General features: G+C 40.3%; 1 protein-coding gene across 10 annotated transcripts in view; it reads right to left on the reverse strand.

Annotated features, from left to right (window-relative positions):
- col14a1b (collagen, type XIV, alpha 1b) overlaps positions 1-22,557 on the reverse strand; it is a 292,249-nt gene that overhangs the window by 239,531 nt on the left and 30,161 nt on the right. For all 10 annotated transcript variants that reach the window (XR_003983583.1, XM_030412518.1, XM_030412519.1 and 7 more), the window contains 2 exons: positions 834-992; positions 554-673 (listed from right to left, as the gene is read on the reverse strand). Coding sequence is in view for 9 of the 10 variants with exons in the window: in XM_030412518.1 (XP_030268378.1) it covers positions 554-673; positions 834-992 (279 nt within the window). In the remaining variant the exon portion in view is untranslated. The remainder of the gene's footprint in view (positions 1-553; positions 674-833; positions 993-22,557) is intronic.

A 22,557-nucleotide genomic window follows, 5' to 3' on the forward strand; every position in this document is an offset into this window, starting at 1 on the left:
AATAATGCTCAGAACAGCACCAAACTTCAGCAACATTAGAAACAGGGTTCCAGCATATATTTCGAAGCATCAAACATTTGATATAGTTGCCATATTTGTCGGAAAAGATAAATGAAACTCACCACCCGAGAAGCCTTCCTTGTTGTGGGGAAGCCCTGTGAGTCGATTACCGAGTGCAGTAGAGTCCCGCAGTAATGATCAGCATTGAGCTGCGGAACTCTACTGCACTCGGAGGATGCTAAAACTACATCAGCTGGCGGTCTGCAAACTTTATCTCTCGAGAGGGAGTCTAACACAGTTTCACGGTGTGTTAGACCATGGATTAAATTTACACCGGAATATCCCTTTAACTGACCAACAATGTCCTTCTGACACCTCACTGACACCTGACACCAAACTGAGATGAGCTGCCCTGAAGTGAATCTAATAAGCTGCAGTTGAAGACTGGCTTTGGTCCAAGGCAACCTCTAAGCATTATGTGTTGGCTGTGATGAGTATAGAAGAACATAATAACCAGAGGGAGGCTGGGGGTTTGGTTGGCAGCGTTCTGTACCTGTCAGTGTGTTCCCTCCTTTGTACGGCAGGTTCTTCACAGCGTCGATCACAGCCTCTTTGGTGGTATGAGCGTTAAGATGCCACTCGATCCGGGGGTCTCCACTGTACTGAGCCAGGCCTGCAAACACAGTCAGTATGAGGAGAACACTCACATACTATTGTCTTTGAAAACTCTGAGATCCAAACTACATTTTCTTTTTTATCATTTCACCGAAGCACTTTAAATAAAAACATCTTCTGAATGGTATAAATTCAGTTTCTCAGAGGGAAATCCTCACCGATCCTGGTCTTGTCAGACTCCACATTGAACGCCCTGACCAGGTTCTCCAGGAACGTCCTGACCAGCCTGAAGTTGATGCGGCCGATACTCCAGGATCCATCCACCAGAATAACAATGTCGGATATGGCCGCAGTGTTACACATAAACCCCTCTTCAGCTGAAACAAACAGACACAAAACAGAGACATATTTACCAAATGAAAACAGTCCTGTGCATCCAAGTTACCTGGTTGTGATCGTTTTGTTGTGCAGAAACATATTATAAAAAGATTCCGAGCCAACAGCACAAACACAATTAATCTACGGTGGTAAAAGTAGGACAATTTGATGTGCAGCGTCTGTCCCAAAGTATTACAAAGTGTTTCATTAATTCTAATTCAGTTCAACACAGTATAATTAAACCCTAGAGGAGCGAGGTACTTAGTTTTAGCAGATGAAAAATAACGGCCCACTCTGTTGTTGTGTCTCAACAGTTTACTGGGTGATAAAAACAGACCAGACTCTAATGAGGCAACAGAAGTTCATTTACAAAAGCCAGTCCAGCACACAGTGAGCCAAAGGCCAACCAAATTAGGGAGCAGCTATATTTCTATCCGCCAATTATCTTTCACAGAGATCTCAGGAAACCTCTGCGAGCTTGGGTCTCCGTGGACAAACAATGGATTCATTAAGGGTGCTGGTTTTAATCCCTTTAGACCCAATAATCATAAAGGATAAACACGGCCCAAATGCTGCTGAGCAAGGCACAGAGATGTCTTACTGCTACAAGGCAGTTAACTGAGATGTTGCTGTATCTCTCACTTACAGATCCAGATCACTTTCTTTGTTAGGTTCATCAAAATTATTTACATATTTTTTTCAAGTGCCATGAATTAAACTTATCCTGACTCCATTATGATGTTTGAATTTTACTGTTTTGCGACGGCAGCATAGTGGTACACAAGAAAAACAGGTGTAGAGACGGATATGACATTAACCGAAAATCGATTTCATTAAAAGTAGTTTGCTATCTAAAAAGTACAAAATTAAATTTTCCACAAACTGGTATCACATGTGAGACATTTAGTTGCATCAGTATTGATTGAATCTTGTTGTCAGTTGATGACCGCTGACAGACGGGAGCTTTTTATTCTCTTTCAGCTTCTTGGTTTGGTTCTTCAGCAGGTTTAAGTAAATATTGTTTTTGAGAAGTAAATATGTTTGTTATTAATGAAGCATTGGAGAGGGGGTAGGAATAAATAAGTGTATACTTCATCTGACTCCCTTTCTAACACTTTTTTGAGAAGTTCTTCCTCGACTTTGTTTGCATTTTTATTTTTGTTTTCATTTTGTTGTTCTTTACTTCAAATATGTCAATCAATCAAAAAAGTTACCACAGTGATCCTCAGTGCTGAGCTGATGGCATCTTACATCATTTTTCTTGACCACCAGAGTGCTTTCTCACTACAAAGCCCAACAGAAGATGACTGAGGTCGCACTGGGAGATAGCTGGTTGTGACTGTTTTGAAATAAATGGTAAAAGGTGGTGCAACGTGAAAGCACTTTCTTAAATAAATAGAGCTTAAGAAAAAACAGACAAACTCAGTCATGTAATCATGAGGCACTGGATTAAGCAAAAATTGTAAGAATAACCACTTTAATGGTTGGCAGATTTGTATTAAGCTTTAACTTGAGTATAAATCTGACACATACTTGGCCCGGTGCTGCAGCAGTATAGACATGTGACACCTACACTGAATATCTGCACCCGCTAGCACACAATTTCTTATGCTCCAGATGTATAAGAGTGAATATTTCTTTCAGGTTGCAGCATGTTTTAACATCTCAGGAGGTTGAGGGTGTGTGTGTGTGTGTGTGTGTGTGTGTGTGTGTGTGTGTGTGTGTGTGTGTGTTTGGAGGGGTGGCGAGGGCATTCTTCAGCCGTCATTTCATTCATCATTGACAGGAACTAAGAAGTGTATCACTCCTTACAAGTCTCTACAGTGTCGGAATTTAAACCTCCTCCTTGGTCTAGCAGAATAGTCTCGGTGGTGGTGCTATCCAACACGAGATGAAAGCAGTGACACACGAGACACACAATCACTTGGCTGCTCCGGAAAGAATGAGGCTCGAGCTTGGCGCTGATTATCGGCTGTGTGGTGAACAACATAGACATACAAGCTGATTCCTGGGTTGTTGTTGCAAGTCGTTGTCAGCTAAACAACATTAAAACATTTCAAGGTAAATTTTAAAAGAGTTTTGTTGCACATGCATCTTGTGTGTCTTTACCACTGAGAGAATTTGTAGGTCTCGAACTATAACAGCAAACATTACATCACACCCCTCTAGAAAACAGTAATTTAAAGCAGTAAATTGTGTTACTTTTGCAAACGCTGACGGACGAGTTTTGTTTAGTTTAATTGTTGGCTTTACCGAGTTGTGATTTACAGGAGGAAACAAACTGCAGAGAAGAAAAGATATCGGTTGACAGATTTACTTTGCAGAGGACAAAGTCAGAACACAATAAATCAGGCGCGACATCCCTTGATCTCTGAGTGCCTGACTGTGATGCAGGGGGACCAAACTGATATATGCTGCTTTATATTGCTGTTATAATGGAACCTTTTCAGAGAGAACTTGCAACGAGGTCACAAAACTTATGGATTTAAGATTTGAGCAGTGTTACAAGACATTTAAAACATCTTCCACTGAAATATTCATACAGAAACTGTTGGAACTGTTGTTTTCTTATAAAAAATGATGTTAAATAGTTGGATATTCCAACAGTAATCACAGGGAAAGCTACTTATTCCAGTGGTGGCAGCTGAAAGGAGCAAACAGGCCAAGTGATATAAAAAAGCTTGAAGAAAGAGGCACATGACAACAGCGCTTACAGCAGCATTAATATAGGTCAAATGTCAAATAACTAAGTTTGTCCATTTTGAAGGACACATTTTTTATCAGGTAAAACTCCATCCAGGTGTAATGTGTCGTTTCATCTGTTGTCAACTCCTCACAGAAGAATATCAAAGGTATTATATTTACAGTTATATAAAACGGAAGAAAGCATTAAATCCTCACATTCGAAAGCTTCGACCAACAAATGTGTGGTTGTGCTGCTTTAAAATGCATTATCTGTAATAAAGAACAGTACGGGTAAAAGCTCCTGAAACTGTCATTGGTGCATTGTGGCTTGTTTTGAGTTCGGTCTACAAAATGTCCGCCCGCTGGTGATTGACATCTGTATTCATGCCAAAACTACAAATTCCTTGGAACCTGGATAAGCAGGTGACAGACCCTGAATAATGGATTTTGTGAAGAGGAAGGGTTTAAACAGATTTAAGGATGGAAAGGATGTCAATACAGGAAATGAAATTGAAGGGCACACAGTGCCTTTGAGCGCCAAGCGAAAGAGGACTAGCTTCCTTTTAATAGCACGTCTGGGAAAATACTAGCACCTGGACAGCTGGCGAAAAAGAGAAAGGACAGAGAGAAAGAGAGAGCGAGAGGAAGAAGAAGTTGCGATGGAAAAAGCTGTAACAGATGCATATTAAAGGGTGTAGCTACACAAGTGAGTCTGCTGTGAATACCAATGTTGTGTCCCTTTCTGCTTGATTTACTAATCTTCCCCATGGCGTTTGTTTTCTTTTGTTTCTTATTCTCTGTGAGTGTGCTGTCCTCATTCTTAGGCTTTTATATTATCATCAACACTGTTCTGTTTCATCGCTTATTCATGCTGTAATTGAAATAGTATGTATTTTCACTTAACAGCTACGCACGCTTTTTTATACAAAAGCGACTTAACGAGATAAAAGTAAACAGGGTAATAAGAAAGAATAAAAAAATAATGGTACAGCGATGTTGGAGAGTAAACAAGATAAAAGAGTGAGAGATAAAAAGAGGGATCAGTGCTCAGTGCAGTCGTGAGCAGAAGCTACAGGTGTGGCTGAGACAGCAAACAATAGCTCAAAGAAATGATCCCCAAAATGTCTGTATTTCTTAATGTCCATGGTGTGATCTTATGTGACTTCTGGTTTGTTTGAAAAGGAGACGAAGAAGAAGGAGATGGTTGTTAGAATGAGCCGCAATAATCACTGTGGCTGAACAAAGAGAATGACCTAGAAGAAACTGACGGACAAGTAGAAGATGCAAAGAAAATGTTAGTGTAGACATTTAACCGCAGTGAGCGTTTACTTTCACATCAAGAAATAAAACACAAAACAAAACGTAAAAAGATAATATTTTGGGGAGTGAACCGGGAAGAAAGTCAAAAATAATCAGAGAAGAAGCAGGACAATGCAAGTGAATTCAATTTACTGAACCATCTGATAAACACAATTCCAGCTAAAAGTAATAATTCCTGCTCACATTTTTTACTTCTCAATGTAGACGACCGGCAGTTACGGTCACTTGGGACACTTTGGTGTTCCTCCTGAAGATAAACTAAACTTATTTTAATTACAAAGCATAAAACGACTGTGATGCCTCAGAGGGAAAGCAGGTAACGACAGTAGCTGCATGCCAGGAGGAGACACTTTAGGAGCCGCTTGTTACTGGGAGCTGTGCTTCTGGTGATAAGAAACTTCCCTGATATGATCTGATCATATCCTGATGCAAGCCTGCACTAATCAGAGTTCAAACTTCAACAGAGGAGTCAAGAGTCTCAGCCATGACAGAATGATGTAAGATTGTTTTTTTATGCAACAAAACTAGATTTTCCACCTAATAGTTGTCTGCCTTCACCAACCATTCAAGTTGTAGAAGGTATTAATCGAGAGAAATGGAAGGTACGATGATACTGACGTGTGTTATTTCATGTCACATGTCTGACTGGAGTTATAACGTTGAATAATGGCTAGTAGAGCGGGTTTGCAGAACATTATTACGTCACAGTTAAGTTTGCCTTTGACCTTCTGGATAAAAAATTTAACATTTGTCTGAAATTTGTCAGAATTCGTGTTTGAATTATTGAGTTATGGCCAAAAACATTTGGGTTGTTCTGTGAGGTCACAGCGACATTTGAGTCGAAGTGCAGTTCCAAGATGTGTTGAAACTCCCTGAAGGCACCCCTGAGACATCATGTTCATCAGAATGGGACGTACGGACAACCTGAAACATCTTGCCTCTGGCTGTGTCCGTTTTGGAGCAGTGGCCTGAAAAGCACCACCAAAACACTTAACCTGTCTACCCCGTCCCTTTGCTTAATCGGTACAAATTGCCCTCTAGAGGCCACAAAGTCTCAAGACAGGAAGGATGATGTGTTAGTGAGGAGGTCAAGGAAGGAAATCAGAGCTAAGAGAGGGAGGGAACAGAAACATACAAAAGAGAAGTTTGTTGACAGATTCTTCGACAAGATAGCCATTAGCAGAGAGGCCCCCGAGGCAAAGTGTTTCTTTAAAGGTCGAAAAGCCACAAAGGTGCAGGTCTGAGGCACATCTCGAGACAGCGAGGGTCAAGACTATCAAACGGAAGATACAACCCCAGTTGGCTAAAAGTAAACAATATTATAATGAATCCTTTCTGCTTACTGACATTCTCATACATATTTATAACTGCAAACATCCCACAGGTTTATACAGGCTGAGCTCAGCCAGCATCCAGAGTCCTTAAAGATATAAAACAAAGCACTAGCTTAAAGAATTTCTGATATAAGTGGTTACAATGAATCTGTACATATGGCTATGAACAACTGCAGATAATAAATTGTCGTCTTAGTGATCATTTACTTCTATATTTCTCTTAATCTGTCTCGTTACAATAAGTATAAACAACCCTGCCAGCACAGGGGAGATTTACAGTGTTATGCTAGATGTCAAATATCGAAATTCTATTTTTCACCCATAAATTATTCAGTTTTTTGGAGATTAAAAAGGAGAAGATACCAAATATTTTATTGTCCAACAAAGGAAGGTTAAAAACGCACCAAGAGAACATTTCCAGCGAGTTTGCTCTTCCAAACGTCCAGCAGTCAAACCGAGGTCAGGGCTGAACGAACACCTTGAGGCACTCGGGTAAGAACTGCAACTGCAAGGCCAATACCTGCCGAGTCAAAGGTGAGCTATCACACCTCAGGGCTGCACGTGATAGATTTATCTACGCTTGGCTAATTTACATGCCAGGAGTAAAAAGGTCAGCTGCCTCTGATTCCACCGCTCCGTGTTGGCACGACAGCTTGTGAAACAAATTCCACGAGGTCACCCATGTGGAAAGCTTCACAGGTACAGTAGTCAACGTGCTTTTCACAACACCTGGATGATATTTAACCTCGAGTTATTTACCTTTAAATCAGACAAGACCTCTTGTAATGTATGTAACTTCAAACTTAATGAGAGGCATGATGGTAAGCTGCAAGTTTTTGTCTTTAAATGTGATTTGATGAGTTAAGTGTGGATCCTTAAACTGCTCCAACTAAACATTTTAAATACAATATTTTTTTTTTTTGTGATTAACAGTTTTTATTGATTTCTTTTAAAACATTACAATGCAATATACTTAACATCACAATTACTTAACCCCCCCTCCCCTAACCCCACAAACCTGTTGTCACTACCCACACAGTCAGCCTTGGTTGTTAACACAAATACATTTTATGCAATAGGCAGAAAAAACAAGGGGAAAGCAAAAAAAAAAAACAAAAAAACAAAAAGATGAAAATAAAAATAACAAATAAATAAATACATTGGTAGACTCTATCAACCTTCCTCTGCAGCAGGAGTCCAGACATGAACACAGTTCAAATATGCGTATTCCCCCCACATAGATTTATACAGCCATCACCTCGCTCAACACTCCCGCATGGTACATCCCAGGTCATTAGTCCTCGAGAGAGGTCAGGTATTTGCCCCACTTTTCAGCATACACACTCATTCTTCCCGACCGTTTGTATGACATTTTTTCGAAAGCTGCAACTCTTGCCATCTCTGCAGACCATTCTCGGAAAGGCGGAACCCCCTCTGTCTTCCAATTCCTGAGAAGAATCTGTCTGCCTATCATAAGACTAGTTTGAACCCAATTTTTAATGTATTTATCTCCCCCTGGTAGGATCGAGCCCTCACCTAGGACAAACACTCTTGGGCTAAGAGGAATTTGAGTCCCTGAGACCTGACAGATATTCTCACATATCCTTTCCCAAAATTCTTGAACCTTATCACAGGACCATAAGACATGAATTAAATCACCTTGCTCCGACTTGCATCGCCAGCAATTTGGTGTTTGACTTAACCCAAGTCTATACAACCTAGAGGGAGTCCAATAAAAGCGGTGCATAATCTTAAACTGCATTAAACGAATTTTGGCATCCCTCGACATTAATTTAATATTTTTAAAAATATTCTCCCACTCTTCAGCCTCCCATGACAGGTTCAAATCCTTTTCCCATATCGTTTTTAGAGCCGATATAGCTCCATTATCCTGGTTGTTAATCAACATGGAGTAATATTTAGATGCCTCATGACCCCTACCATAGTTCTTTATCACATCGTTTAATAAATCTGGAGCTTTAGGAGCTGACGTGTTATCTCCGAAGATCCCTGACAGCAGATGGCGAAGCTGTAAATATCTAAAAAACTGAGACCTGGGAATCCCAAATTGCCGTACAATGTCCTCAAAAGACTTTAATATACCATTGTGATATATATCGCCCAGCTTGACAATGCCTTTCCCCAGCCAATCCTTCCAGAGAAAAGGAGATTTGTTAATACAAAGTTTTGGGTTCATCCAAATACTCGAACAAGCGTTCAGATATGGATCCAGATTAAACAGTCGGGCAACTTTAATCCACATTGATTTTAAATGACTAATTATTGGGTGTGTTATTACTTTCCTATCCAACTTAATAGACAGACATTCTAGTGGTGATATCGGAGCGAGAGCGGATTGCTCAATACTGTACCAGGGCGGGGCCCTTTCAGGAGGTAGTGTCCAGTGTGCAAGGTGTCTTAAATTGAATGCATAATAGTAAAACACCATCTTGGGTAATCCCAGGCCTCCTTTGTCCATTGGTCTTTGTAGTTTATTGATATGCAATCGGGGTCGTTTACCGTTCCAAATAAATATCTTTGTTATTCTGTCAAACCATTTGAAATACGATAGGGGAATCTCCAGCGGAAGAGAATGTATAAGATAGTTAAGTTTTGGCACACAATTCATTTTTATCACATTGACCTTCCCAACCATTGACAGTTTAAGAACAGCCCATCTGTCAAGGTCGCAAGAAATTTTGTGCAATAAAGGGTCAAAATTAAGTTTTACCAAATCTTTCAGCTGAGGAGGGAATAGAATGCCTAGATACCTGATACCTTGTTTTGGCCACTGAAATGCACCTGGTCGGAAGGCTGCAGAGGGGCAATATGCTGTCAGTGGGAGTGCCTCTGACTTAGACCAGTTTACCCTGTAACCTGAAAATTTTGAGAAAGTGTCAATGATGTTTAAGAGGCTAGGAACTGATCTCGCTGGGTCTGACACCACTAATAGTATATCATCTGCGTAGAGCATAAGTTTATGCACCACCCCACCAGCCAAGACCCCTGGGAAGTCAGGTGCTGCCCTAATGGCTGCGGCCAGAGGCTCTATGGCCAAACAAAATAACAATGGAGAAAGGGGCGAACCCTGCCGTGTCCCCCTCCCCAGAGCAAAATATTCAGAATTGAACCCATTTGTTTGCACTGCTGCTTCTGGGTGCTTATATAATAACCGAATCCATTTTATAAAAGTGTCACCAAACCCGTATACCTCCAAGATCTTGAATAGGTAGCCCCATTCCACCATGTCAAAAGCCTTTTCGGCATCAAGTGAAATGGCGGCTACTGGAGATTGGACTTCGGCCACCGACCACATTATATTAATGAGACGTCTAATATTATCCGAAGAGCTGCGGCCGCAAATAAATCCCACCTGATCAGTATGGATTATAGACGTTATTACCTTATTTAACCGATTTGCTAAGATCTTAGAAATTAGCTTGGCATCTAACTGCATTAAAGAAATTGGACGATAATTTTTGCAGTCACCTGGGTCTTTGCCTTTTTTGGGGACTAAACTAATCAGTGCCTGCCTCAAGGTTGGTGGCAGTATGCCCCTCTCCAGTGCCTCTTTATACATCTCTAACAGGGCTGGAGCAAGCTCTGTCGCAAAACTCTTAAAAAACTCTGCAGTATAGCCATCCGGCCCAGGTGCCTTTCCTGTAGGGAGGTCATTAATTACCGCTCTAAGTTCTTCCATAGTTATATCCGAATCCAGAAATTGTCTTTGTTCCTCTGTCAGCTTGGGAAGCCCCAGTGGCCGTACAAAAGATTCTATGTCTTTGTCAGTAGAAGTAGATGTTGAGCTATACAGGTTGATATAAAATTCTTTAAAAATCTTATTGATTTCCACCGTTGCTGTAACTATGTCACCAGCCTGCGATCTAATCGCAGGAATGGTGGAAGCTGACTCTCTCTGTTTTATGTACCTAGCTAGAAGCTTCCCCGCTTTGTCTCCTGACTCAAAGTAAATTTGTCTTGCCCTAAATAAATTAAATTCAACCTTCTGGGATAAGATATTATTGTATTGGTATTTCAATCTGGTCAGTTCTCTCAAACCATCACATGTTATTCGTTGCTTCAGCTTAGTTTCAGCATCTTTAATTTTGCTTTCTAAGTCTAACAGTTGTTGAGCATTAGCTTTCTTACGATGTGAGGTGTGTTGGATAATGCGTCCTCTAATCACAGCCTTAAGGGCCTCCCAAACGACACTGGCAGAGTTTACCGAGGTGGAATTAATCTCTAAATAATTTTTTATCTCCGACCTTAACCAATCTACAGTTGCTGGTTCCTGTAAAATAGACGAGTTAAGGCGCCATCTATAAGAACGTCTTCTTTCACTTTGAGGTATCAGATTTAAACACACCCAAGCATGATCAGAAATTATAATACTCCCTATTGAACATCCTGTAACAGAGGAAACTATCGATTTGGATACTAAGAAAAAATCTATTCTAGAAAAAGTCTTATGCATTGATGAAAAAAAAGTGTAATCTCTCCCAGCGGGGTTCAACATTCTCCATATATCTATCAATCCCCATGTTTTACAAATCCTCTGTAGTGTCAGGGAGGCCCTGGGAGTCCTACACACTGCTGACCCACTGTGGTCAAGGACCGGGTCCATCAGTAGATTAAAGTCCCCCCCTAGGACTACCTCATAGTTTCCCGCTGCTTGTAACTTCCCCTCCAGGTCTGTAAAAAATGTCCGATCATCCCCATTGGGTGCATAAATGTTAGCCAAAATTAGTTTTAGCCCCTGTATTTCAGCCAGCACAATAACAATTCTTCCCAATGTATCTTTAATTTGTTTAAGACACTTAAATTGTAAATTTCGGTTAATCAGTATGGTAACCCCCTTACTCTTACTGGAACCTGCACTATAAAACACATGCCCCACCCATCCTACACAGAGCTTATCAGACTCCTGTGGAGACATATGCGTTTCTTGTAAAAACACCACATCATATTTGTTGCTTTTAAAACTATTCATGACCTTTTTCCTCTTTATAGGGTTCCCCAGCCCGTTAACATTCCATGTGGAGATACGCATACAACTTAAATTATCCGACATACTGTAACTGTCCATACAGAGTTAAAGTACAACCAATCCTTAGGCACATTTTAAATAAACGGTAGCGACAACTCAACACCTGAACCCCCTTATACTCACAGAACCCAGCTTGTGCATCTGAACTTGAACTGCGCACAACCCCCCACCCCCTCTTGTCCATCCTACGGAAATCCGTCGGTCCGTGATTCGTCCACGAGGCTCCGCCGGTCTGGCCTCACAGGCTCTGCTACTATAAGTTAGTTCAAACCAATGTCTCTTCATAATGCCTACTCACACCCTAGTCGCCGCACAGGCTCCGCCGCTGTGAGTCATTCCTTATTAGTGTCTTTACATTTCTGATCAAAAACATCCATGGTGAGGTAAAAAAAAAAAAAAAAAAAAGTGTAAAATAAAACAAGTACAAAAAAAAAAAGTGGGCTTTACCGCCATACACTCACATCGTAGCAGCCTCACAGGCTCAGCCACTGTGAGCTAGTCCACACCAGTATCTTTAAATTACTGTTCACAGCCTCCATGGCAAACTAGAGACATAAAAAATAAAGAGGAAAGTAAAGGGCCTCATCGTCATCTACTCACACCATAGCATCTATGAAGGCCATCGCCTTCTTCGGGCATTCAAAAGTCTTAGGTCCGTCTTTGGTCTCAATCTTCAGTTTAGCAGGATACAGCATCCTGAAGCCCATCTCCCGTTCATGCAGCTTTTTCTTACACTCCTTAAACTTGTCGCGCTTCATCTGCGTGGCCTTGGAATAATCTGGAAAAAGCATGATGTTGTTGTTTCCCCAGCTCAGTTTGCCTTTAATCCTCGCCGCTCGCAGCACCAAATCCCTGTCCGATGACCTCAGAAATTTGGCCAGCATGGGCCGGGGTCTGTCACCCGGACGCGGCTGCTGACCGGCTCTGTGTGCCCGTTCAATCTCGTGTTTCCCCTCTATATCCAGCATGTCCGGGAGCAGCTCCTCCAGAAACTTAACCGCATCTCCTCCTTCCTTACCCTCTGGGATCCCAATAAAGCGAACATTATTGCGTCTCGAGCGGTTCTCCATGTCTTCAATTTTTTCCAGGAGCAGGTGGATGTCCGTCTTGGTAGCTAACGGGTTAGCCTCTCTCTCCGTCTCGGCCGCTTCAAGATACTCCACTCGCTTCTCGACTTCATCTATCCTCGTAATTAGCGTGGACAGCTTAGACTCCACTGACGCTGTGGTACGGCGTATCTCCGCCAATCCCTCCAGCTCACTGGAAATCTTCGTTAATGCTGTGTAGATATTCACAATATCCTGACCTATGCCGCGGGCCTGCGGATCACCTATGGCCCCGGTGTCCTCACCGCCATCTTGATCCAGTGTAGCGTCATGTCCTTGCGAGCGTAAATGTCTTTTAATATCTCCACAAGCCGATGACTTAGAGAGTTTCGACATGTTACCGTTCTCACCCTATTTACTAAGCGTACCGAGTGCTATTTTGCTGGTAATATATGGTAAAAAAGAATAAAAGTAGCAGAGCGATGCGGAGCTCACTAACTAGCGGCCATCTCCCGCATTACGTCACGTGACCTTTTAAATACAATATTTAAAAATCAATATTTGTTTGGAAATGGTCATTAAGTGGTTATTATAGAGAAATACTTTCTTTTGAAGGTAAAGTTATGAGTTCCAAATGTGTTAAAATATAAATGATCTAATTTAAGACTATGGTATACGCGGGCAATCCCCCTCGAGGTGTCAATAATCAGGGAGTAATGGACTCCACAGAGGCAACCATCCCACATGCTGTTCTGACCTTCACATCATCCACATCTATTGCTGATAATGGTCATCTAGTCGGGCATCAACTCATAAAATATTAAATTCTTTTCTATCATTATGCACTTTTTTGGAATGAGAAATAACATTTCTCCAAAAACAGTTCAGTGTTGAGGTTCAAATTAGGTTGTTGCTTTACAGCTTCTTAAAAGAGTATCAAAGATGTTCCAAATAGCTTCACACAGACAAAACGAACACATTGTGACGCCTTGATGGCAAATCCAGGGCTTACTACACTTCAACATAATGAGAACCAGGGCAAATGGCACCTCAAGCTAATAACAGCGAGCACCTAATTTCTCTCAGAAACATGAAAGAAGAGCAAGCTGGTGAGGATGCAGCTGCAGATTCCTCTGGGCCCCACAAGACATTTCTAATCTCATGTGTCTCCTGTCATCCTGGTCACATGGCATCTCTAAACCGGAGTTAAACACCACTGGCAAATTCTTCAAAGTGGCTTTTGTAACCTGTGTTCAGAATACGGTGGCCTGCAGATATCCGCTTGGCTTTATCCCACTGAAAATATAATAAGTGTCACGGACTTCAGGCAACAAAACAATGGAAATGTGAACAGGAAAAGTGACTGCTAACAGCACACACTCTCTCTTTTATTAGCTGTCCCTGACGAGCCCTTGAGCAAGGCACTGAGCTCCAAATTGCACCGATGAAGCATCTCAGGGATTGAGTGTTCTTGTTCTGCTCCCAGGTGTGAGAATGTCTAACAATATAAATAACAAGCATGCTCAGCACAAAGAGCGTCCCCGGGAAAATAAAGGTTACAAATAGAAAATCCACTGTCATGTGCACAGTTTGCAGAAAAAGTGTTGCAATGCCACAAATCTAAATCAAGTTGCGTTGAACCATCAACATTATGAGGCTGGATAAATATTTTTCACAAGGAAATCTCCACAGGATACAAATGAATCCTCTTGTTGTCTGTTGTTGTTGTTGAGCCAGCTCCGCCTCTGGAAAGGAAAGTCTGCAGCTGTTCCACCGCAGAAATGATGCGGCTGGATGAGCCTGAGTTACAGTAGATTAATGCGCCTCATCACTGTCAAAATAAATCTACACAAGGACAGGAAAGATCGTGAATCATAGCTTATTTCAGCCTTGTCTTAGAGTGAGGAAATAAATGGCTGTAGAGATCAGGAGAAGAAATACGGCTCTGTATCGGAGGCGTTTCTCCGGTCAGCATCAAAGACGAATGTGGACTCTCCAAAGGAGGGAGCCAAATTCCTCTGGAATCTAATTTATGGTAAGAATGGGGCAAACTACTTCTCTCAATTTGTCTTCATTAGGCTGTAGAATTTTCTTAAATGTTCAACTCTATATGTCTCCAAGGCATTCTTACAGGTTCAACTGTCTGTGTTCCTGCTGTGTTACTATGGTATCTCTACTGTTATTCCCATTTACTGATTTATTACCAGCATCAGCCTTGAGAGTGTGACTGAAAAGGTTGGCTTTCAGGTTTCAGGCTGTTGAATCCCACATGGGCGGTACTTAATTTGTATGTAAATGTCTGAAAAGCAAGAAAACCTGAATGCATCAAGTGAGCAAGAGTAGATTTTCAGGGTAACCAGAGCATAATTTAATGTGATTTGATCACAGGAACCATTTGTCATCCTGCACATCAAACCCAACATTAGATAAGTATTCAGTAAAATGTCCTTCAGGCTCTTAAAAGTTTTGAAGAGGGTACAAAATTACTGCTGCAGAGCTGAGGAGCTCAATAGGCCAAACTTCTTACTTTAAGAGCCCTAATTTACCCAAAATACGGTAACAGATGAATGAATCCTGCCTCAAGGTGTTTATATTCAACAGCTGTTTTCATGTCTGAGCTTAGATGTTGTTTTGTAATCTCACTGTCAGTCAGATCTCTTTGTTTTTTGCAATTAACTGCTGGTTAATAAATCATTTGCATCATTTGCATTCGCACTCTTTCACTATGTATATATTTGGCGGACCCTGCCACCTTTCTCGCTTCACACAAAGCTCTATAGACCTTACTTTCCTCTGAGAACAGCTTGTTTAGTCACTTATGGAAATACAAATCATATTTCTGAATTTGTTTAAGTGCCTCATAAATATTGTACATTTATGATTTATAAGTTATTCTACAAAACTACATTACTAGTTAAGTCTTAAGTCCATCTACCTCTAGAAAATGCAGTACAACTTGAAGTTTCTGGTCTCTATGAAGATAAAACTACTGCTACCTGTCAAATAATATTATCAACCAATTTATCTAACCTGTTTAGAAAGTGTGACAAAGGGAAAATTAATATAACAAAAAAATACCTACAGCCAGACGGTGAATTATTAAGACTAAAAACATAAAATTCAATTCATCACGTCTCATGTAAGGACAAGCAAAGTCACAAGTCTTGAACTCTATTTGGACTCTCAGGTCATTTATTTCGTGTCGAGGAGAGTTTTAAGTTAAAACAGTGACTCGAGTTGTTTCTCTTCATGTCTCTGTTGTAAACAGTATATCACAAACAGCTGGGCGGTCCACGTGTAATCAGTATGTATCAGGAATCACACTGAGACAGACTCAAGCCATTCATCTCCCTGTTGTAATGGGACAATTATCCACAGACTATTTTGTACAGGAGGATGCTCTAAATGACTCCATAATGACACAGGAACGGCTCAGTGTGACGGGAGAGCAATCTGATTGCTCCCATGAATCACTGGACAATGAGAACGGTGCCGGAGCAGCGGGGGGACCACCGAGCACATGAGCAGTGATTTTTAATGCATGTGGAGATGAAAATGTGACTTTTCCTTCATTTCATCAGTCAACACTCTGCTGGGGAAAACAGACAATTGGAAAAATATGAAAACAGCAGGTGATTACACACAACAGGTAGGTGTTCACTTCATTTAACAAAAAACAGAAGAGGAAAAGGAACAGCAGATAACCTGTTTGTGTGTCTAACTCCTAGTATATTCAGTGAAATCATTTGATGCACCAACGAGAGCATGCTAACTAACTGCACAAGAAAAGGGAAAGATGTTCATCTACAGAACCTCATCTAGAGAAAATCAAGTGAAGACATCACACTCACGGCAGCACAGTTTGTCTGACGGTGCTGACTGACTGTCTGACTGACTGACTGACTGACTGTCAGGAATGCAGAAACACCACAGTGATGAGTCCACAACAAAGAAACAAGACAGCTAACTTTATCTAATTCTGTAGAGAGTGGAAGACTAATTTTGCTAATTTTGTTGAAGGTGACTCTACATACAACACTATTTATGTGTCTTCAAAACCACAATCCCACAAACTGTTGACAGACACACCGCTGACTTCAGAGCTATAATCCATCACTGTCACATAATAATGAGGGATTGATTTAAAAACTTTAGAATGTCAGCCGGCATAAAGACACATTTTACAAGGAAACATGGCCTCAGAGGCACCGGTGCACCGTCTTCAGAGCAGCGGGCTAATACTCGTATGAAATAAAGTATTATAATGTGCATAATGTATTGAGTTAGCTGCACCTGGAGACTAAATTCTCCACCAGCCCAGAAATAAATGCTTATGAAATCTCTCAGTGGCAGATGAATCACCAGCTGCCACACTTTATCACTCAAGGTAAAGGTTTATAAAGGTTTACAAATACGTACTTCAGACAGCATACGCTCCTTAAGACTGTGATTCAATCAAATCAAAGTTAATCAGAGAACTGGTTCAATCTGAGAACCCAACTCTTAACCGGCAGTAGAGTTGCAACTAAGGATTTGTTGTTTATTCTCTATAAATCAGATGGTTGCTTCTTAACAGATGAATCATTTAGTCTAATAATTGTGAAAATTATTCTCAGCACAATCTCAGAGTTCAGAATGACGTCTTCATATTGTGTCTTTTGTCCAACCAACAATCAAAACCCAAAGACTTCTCATTTGCTGTCACTAATTGTCTTCCATCAACTATCTAATTAATCAATTAACTGAGTTGTAGTTGCAGCCCCAAATCCTGCATTTATAATAAACTAACCTTGAAATGTACTGCAACCATAACATCCTAATGAGATAATAGTAATGACTAAATATTGTATCTGCTTGGTTTTGTTTCTTCATTAAATGTTTTTTTTTTGAGAGCAGTGAAACTCAGATTATTCATTCATGCTGAAACAAATAACACTGCTAAGTTCTCCTAATTCTATTACTATTATTTCTGCTACTAGTACAAACAAAAGTAATTTTATGACTACTGCTCTTGGTGATATTAACTCAAATTCTATTACCAAGGTAAACACAGATGCACACCAACAATTAACACATTTGAAGCCACCTATAGTAAAATTAGGCAGTATAGTAAGCTAAATAAACATTGTACAATTGTAGAAGTCAATTTCTATGTTTGAACAGTATATCTGATATTCTGCCTTCATAACATGTTTCACCAACCACTAGATTCTGTTATGACATAAAGAGAAAGAGTTCATCAATTATTCTGGATTTGCAGTCTGCTTCAGTCTGAGAGCCTCTGTCAGACGAAAAATATGAGCTAATTTTGGATGCTGTCTGGTGATAAAGTACAGTCGTGTTAGAAAAATGGTGGAGGTGATGCTGCTTTGCCATGAGGTGGTATTAAACCTGCCCCACTGTGTCACACGGGTTGCATCAGCGACGAAACGCCTGTCACCAACGTGCTGCTGTGGGTTCCTGTTGACATTATTTTCACAGGTACGCCGTCACCTCTGTAGGCTTAGCTCACACCGTTTTCTACACAGAGCTGTGAAGAGCCACTTGGATTGTGTGTGAGTGTGTGTGTGTTTTGGAGAGAGTGACAGAGAGTGAGACACAGTGTCAGTCATTGTTCTCAGTCATTGCCTTGTTCTGACTCCACGGCTCTTTTCCTTCAAAAAAGCCTGATACAAAAATCACACGAGTAATTCTCACTTACTAACATATGAAATATACTCAAGTGGTTTATTTGCCTACCTTTGTTGAGCATTGTAGTCCTGTTTCAGTTGGATTTGTATGTATTTTATAGGAACTGGTGCCTTGTATTTGCTCACATATGTGACCAAATAAGCTGAATCACGGTTTATGCCTGACTAAAGTTTATAAAAGTCTGAATGTAAAAATAAAACGAATGGATAGTGCTGTGACACTCTGGATGTCTTCTGACTGTGGTGTGGGTTTTTGTGGTTAACCATCACCTACTGTATTACTTTCCATTTCTGGGTTATTTTTTAAATTGAGTCTGCTTTGGGATAAAAAATATATAGTTTTAAAAATGTATTTTCATCACATCTCATGATGAAGGCCCAGTGAAAGTGTTATTCCATACAAGAGGAAGGAGAGGACTTCAAGTGTTACAGGTTTGCAGCCTCTGTTCACTCAGGAGAGGTTGGTAGTCACTGATGTCACACTGACAAAAGCTACAGGAAGCTGCGGCTGGTTCATTATAAAGGTTGACCAGCAAAAAGCATCATTTGTTTGGTTTGTTTTATGTCTGATTTGTCATGTTTTTCAGGGTTACCCAATAAAAGATGGGCACAAGCAAATAAGAGAGCACTGTCATCACAATCCCAACCAACACCGACATGAAAAAGGAAACTAGCTGTCTTGTCTGAGGGATAACAGAAGACGTAAGATGACAGGAAGTAGAGGTAGAATGATGGCCATCATTTGAACAAATGTGCAAGGATAAATACAACTCATCTGCCACAGAGAAACTGAAAGGGAAAGAAAAACACCTTGTTAATGAAGAAAACAAGTGAGAAGACAAGACAAAAGAAAAACAGGAACAAGAGAAAGAGAAAGACAGAAAGGGGAAACAACACAGCGATGAGGTTCAGGAAAGATGGAGAGCAGAAAGTGAGACAGAGAATGGAATGAAGCTGGAGTAAGATAATGACGTACAGTCGATAAAAATAAAGATATAGGAAGGAGACAAACAAGGGACAGGAAGAAATTAAAGAGTTAAAGTCTGAGAGAAAGACAGGGAGGAATGTGGCAAAACAGCAAAAAAGAGAGAAAAGCAATTAACAGTTTGAGGCAAAAGTGAAAGAAAAAGCGATAATGAGAGGAAAAAAGTGAGAGTCGAGAACCATAAAGAGTGGAAGAGGACGAGAGTTTTCTCTCTATTGAATCTGGAGGAAAACGAGAGTGCGACAGTCGGCTCTGAAAACCCAGAGGGAACCACACATCGGCCAGATATTTACAGCATGAAAACAAGGGCTAGAGGAAAGGAGAAAATAATTACAGTCACTGACATTATTCCCATGATGGAGGAGAGACGATGAAGAACGCAAAGACGAGAGAGGAAAAGAAGAAAACACATATTTATAGGCAAAATGCTTGGTGTTATATGCTGGAAGGAGCAAACTAAAAAGAAGAAGTAAAAGACAAAACTAATCACATATCACAATGTGCTGTGCAGGATACAATCAATGAGTTCTCTAAACACTCATCTGTGCTAATGTGCAGATTTCAGCTGATGAAGTCAGCATTTTTAAATTGATGTGTGAGAAAACACTGCTCATGATGTATCAGTAAAGTTTCTACTTCTACCTGAGAAGTTGTACAGATCTAAAGACCAGTACAATTAAGGAGATGAATATGGTTTCTAAATGTAATGTGTGTAGTTATTATACTGAATATATGAATTTTTGTATGTGTACAATTATTTTCCTGTCTTTAAATGTAAAATTGGATGTTAACGATACTTAAAACCTGACCTACAAAATGCAAAAATCTTAAATTATTGTTAAAAAAACAACCCACAATAATAAAATAATGTATTGCCTAGTGTAGACACCCTCAGGGATAGTTGCCAAAGAATTAATCTTGAAATAAATATTAGGAATGTTTATATATTTTAATAAATATTTGGTTGCGCCACCTGACATATTTTTTGTCGTGAAGTTAAAAATACTGTTAAAAAATGAGTTAAAACAGTTAGAAAAGTTATTTGATAAATGAGACTTGTTCAAACACATTGTTCTGGACTCAAAAATATGCATTTCATCTATATTGAAAATACTTTTTGAAAATACCTTTTTAGGAGCTTTATTTGTCATTGACCCATCTACATATAAGGAAACATCATGGTATCACTTTTGTTAGCTTTTGTCAAACCATGAAACCTCTTTGGATCCCACAGTAACTGACACATCTTAGGCTCTACAGCATTGCTGATATATCAATACATCCTCATCAGAAAGCAACCGGAACTAACCGAGTAGTTTTAGTGCCTAAACCTAACCAAACTGTGACCATGCAACAACCTACTGCTGCATCTGTTGCTGGTACCTGCAAGAGTCATGTTGTTATAGAAACCTGTGATATACGTCTTGTTGGGAGTCACTGACGATTTACCTTTACAGTCGACCAAGTAGTGTGTTGGCTTGAGCTTGTTAATGTGACTCGTTGAATGACCATTTGTGCCATCGCATAGCGCTATAACCTCCGTTAACTTTGCTCTGCTGTTTACAATCTGAGGACCAGATAAGAAACGCAGACTCAGCTTTGAGCATGCAGCTGGCTTCATACTGTCCACTGGTCTTTCTCCCTGTTCCCCCATCTGTCTCCCTGCATCTCGTCATTTTGTAGATTTAAACGAAGTTGTCAGAGTGTCAAATAGAAGGTGATGAAGCTTCAGTTGCACTGAAACCTCTCCAGCTCGCCTGCTTTACTGCCCACCCCCTCCCTTCTCTCTCTCTGACTTTCCGTTTTCACTAAATCAACTTCTCTTCTCATCTCTAGCCTTCCCAGCACCCTGCACAGATGATTTATTGGTTCATCATTCATCTTCATTTGTGACGTAGCAGACTTACATTACACTGAGAGGCTGATGTGTCCCTCTTCTTCCTCTGTTGCCTCTTGAGGGACAGTGTGTGTCAAATGATTTCAGATAGTTCAAGTCTAGTCTCCGATTCAAACCTCGTTCATGTTTTACACCATAATGTATAATCAAGTTTATAAAACTTTACAATTGGAACATGGGAATTATGTTACTCATGAAGAATTACTGATCAAAATCAGTGTTTTTAGGAGCAACTGGTTAATAAATGCACAACAGAAAGCTTATATCACATGCCACTTTTGAAACTCTCTTTTTAATAGTCAATTTCCCCCCAGGAAGAGATCAATAAAGTCTTGGCTTTTCTTAATAAGAACACACATTAAAACCCAGAAATCTGTCATTGTGTTTAAGGAAACGGTGTGTTTAATTTGGTCGTCTGTTTCTCTGACCTCAGGGAAAGTCAGAGGGTGCGGAAGGAAGATGGCAAACGTGACTTAACTTAACATTAATAAACTCTTAAGCACCGGTTTGTCCTTGAACATTTCTGTCTGAGTCACATAAACAGATTTTCATCAGGAATGGTGGATGCAATTAAGACAACATCTCCCATGATCCTAAATTACTTTCATCTTTTGTTTTTACTGAAAGACCCCAAGTGGCAGAAATCAGTCCTAGTTTCTTTACTTTTATTCAACCAGACATTTTGTTATCTAAATGTCAAATTTGTGACTACACTTAATCTACAATGCTACCGAAATAACAGGCGTCACCCAGTCCCAGCTATCTGATCTCAGCACTGAGTTAGTTAGAAGGAAACCCACCCTCTTCACACCGGAACCTACCGACTCCCATCAGGTCTCTGATATAAAGTCCCTCTAGCCTCTACATACACATTCAAAGATTATTTCATTCCAACGTCCATTAACTTCTAACTTTAAAAACAAGCAGAGAAAGACTGCCTGCAAACATTTGCTCTAATTTGTTTCCCTTTTGATGGATAAAAAAGCTTTTTCTGATTCTTATTGTGTTGGAGGTTGACGCAATGAGACATGTTTGTATTTGTTTTCCAATAAAAATGTATCTGAGATAGAAAATCCTTTGTCAACCATGAACAAACTTCCATGCATATTGCAACAACACAACTAAGTCATCTATCTTCCTGTGTCAGATATTCACAATAAACAAATGCTGTTTCCTGTCTACACAGCAACAGTTGGCTGAATAAGCAAATTACCAAATACATTCAGTTTCCTCCCTCCGTCTGGACAGTACCATATTGTGTACACTAGCAGAAAAAATGGACAAATCCACATCAACATGTCCACATATTGACACATGCAGCAGTGCAAATCCACATCTTGACTGTCCTTGTGCAGCTGCACGATGCTACAGCCGACACACTGTTCGTGCTGACAAGTTTACCCAAGCCTGACTTTCCTTCCACAGCAACCGTCTCAGAGTAGATACATCCTCGCGACAGAGAAATGAACTGTCCGAGTAAAAAAGAAAAAGAGGATGAATCATGTGCATACTTGACACAATTTGGTATTTCTTCATTCTCATAGCGTATGAGAGAAGAAA

The sequence above is a fragment of the Sparus aurata genome, chromosome 3 (assembly GCF_900880675.1).
Source record: "Sparus aurata chromosome 3, fSpaAur1.1, whole genome shotgun sequence".
Taxonomy (NCBI): domain Eukaryota; kingdom Metazoa; phylum Chordata; class Actinopteri; order Spariformes; family Sparidae; genus Sparus; species Sparus aurata.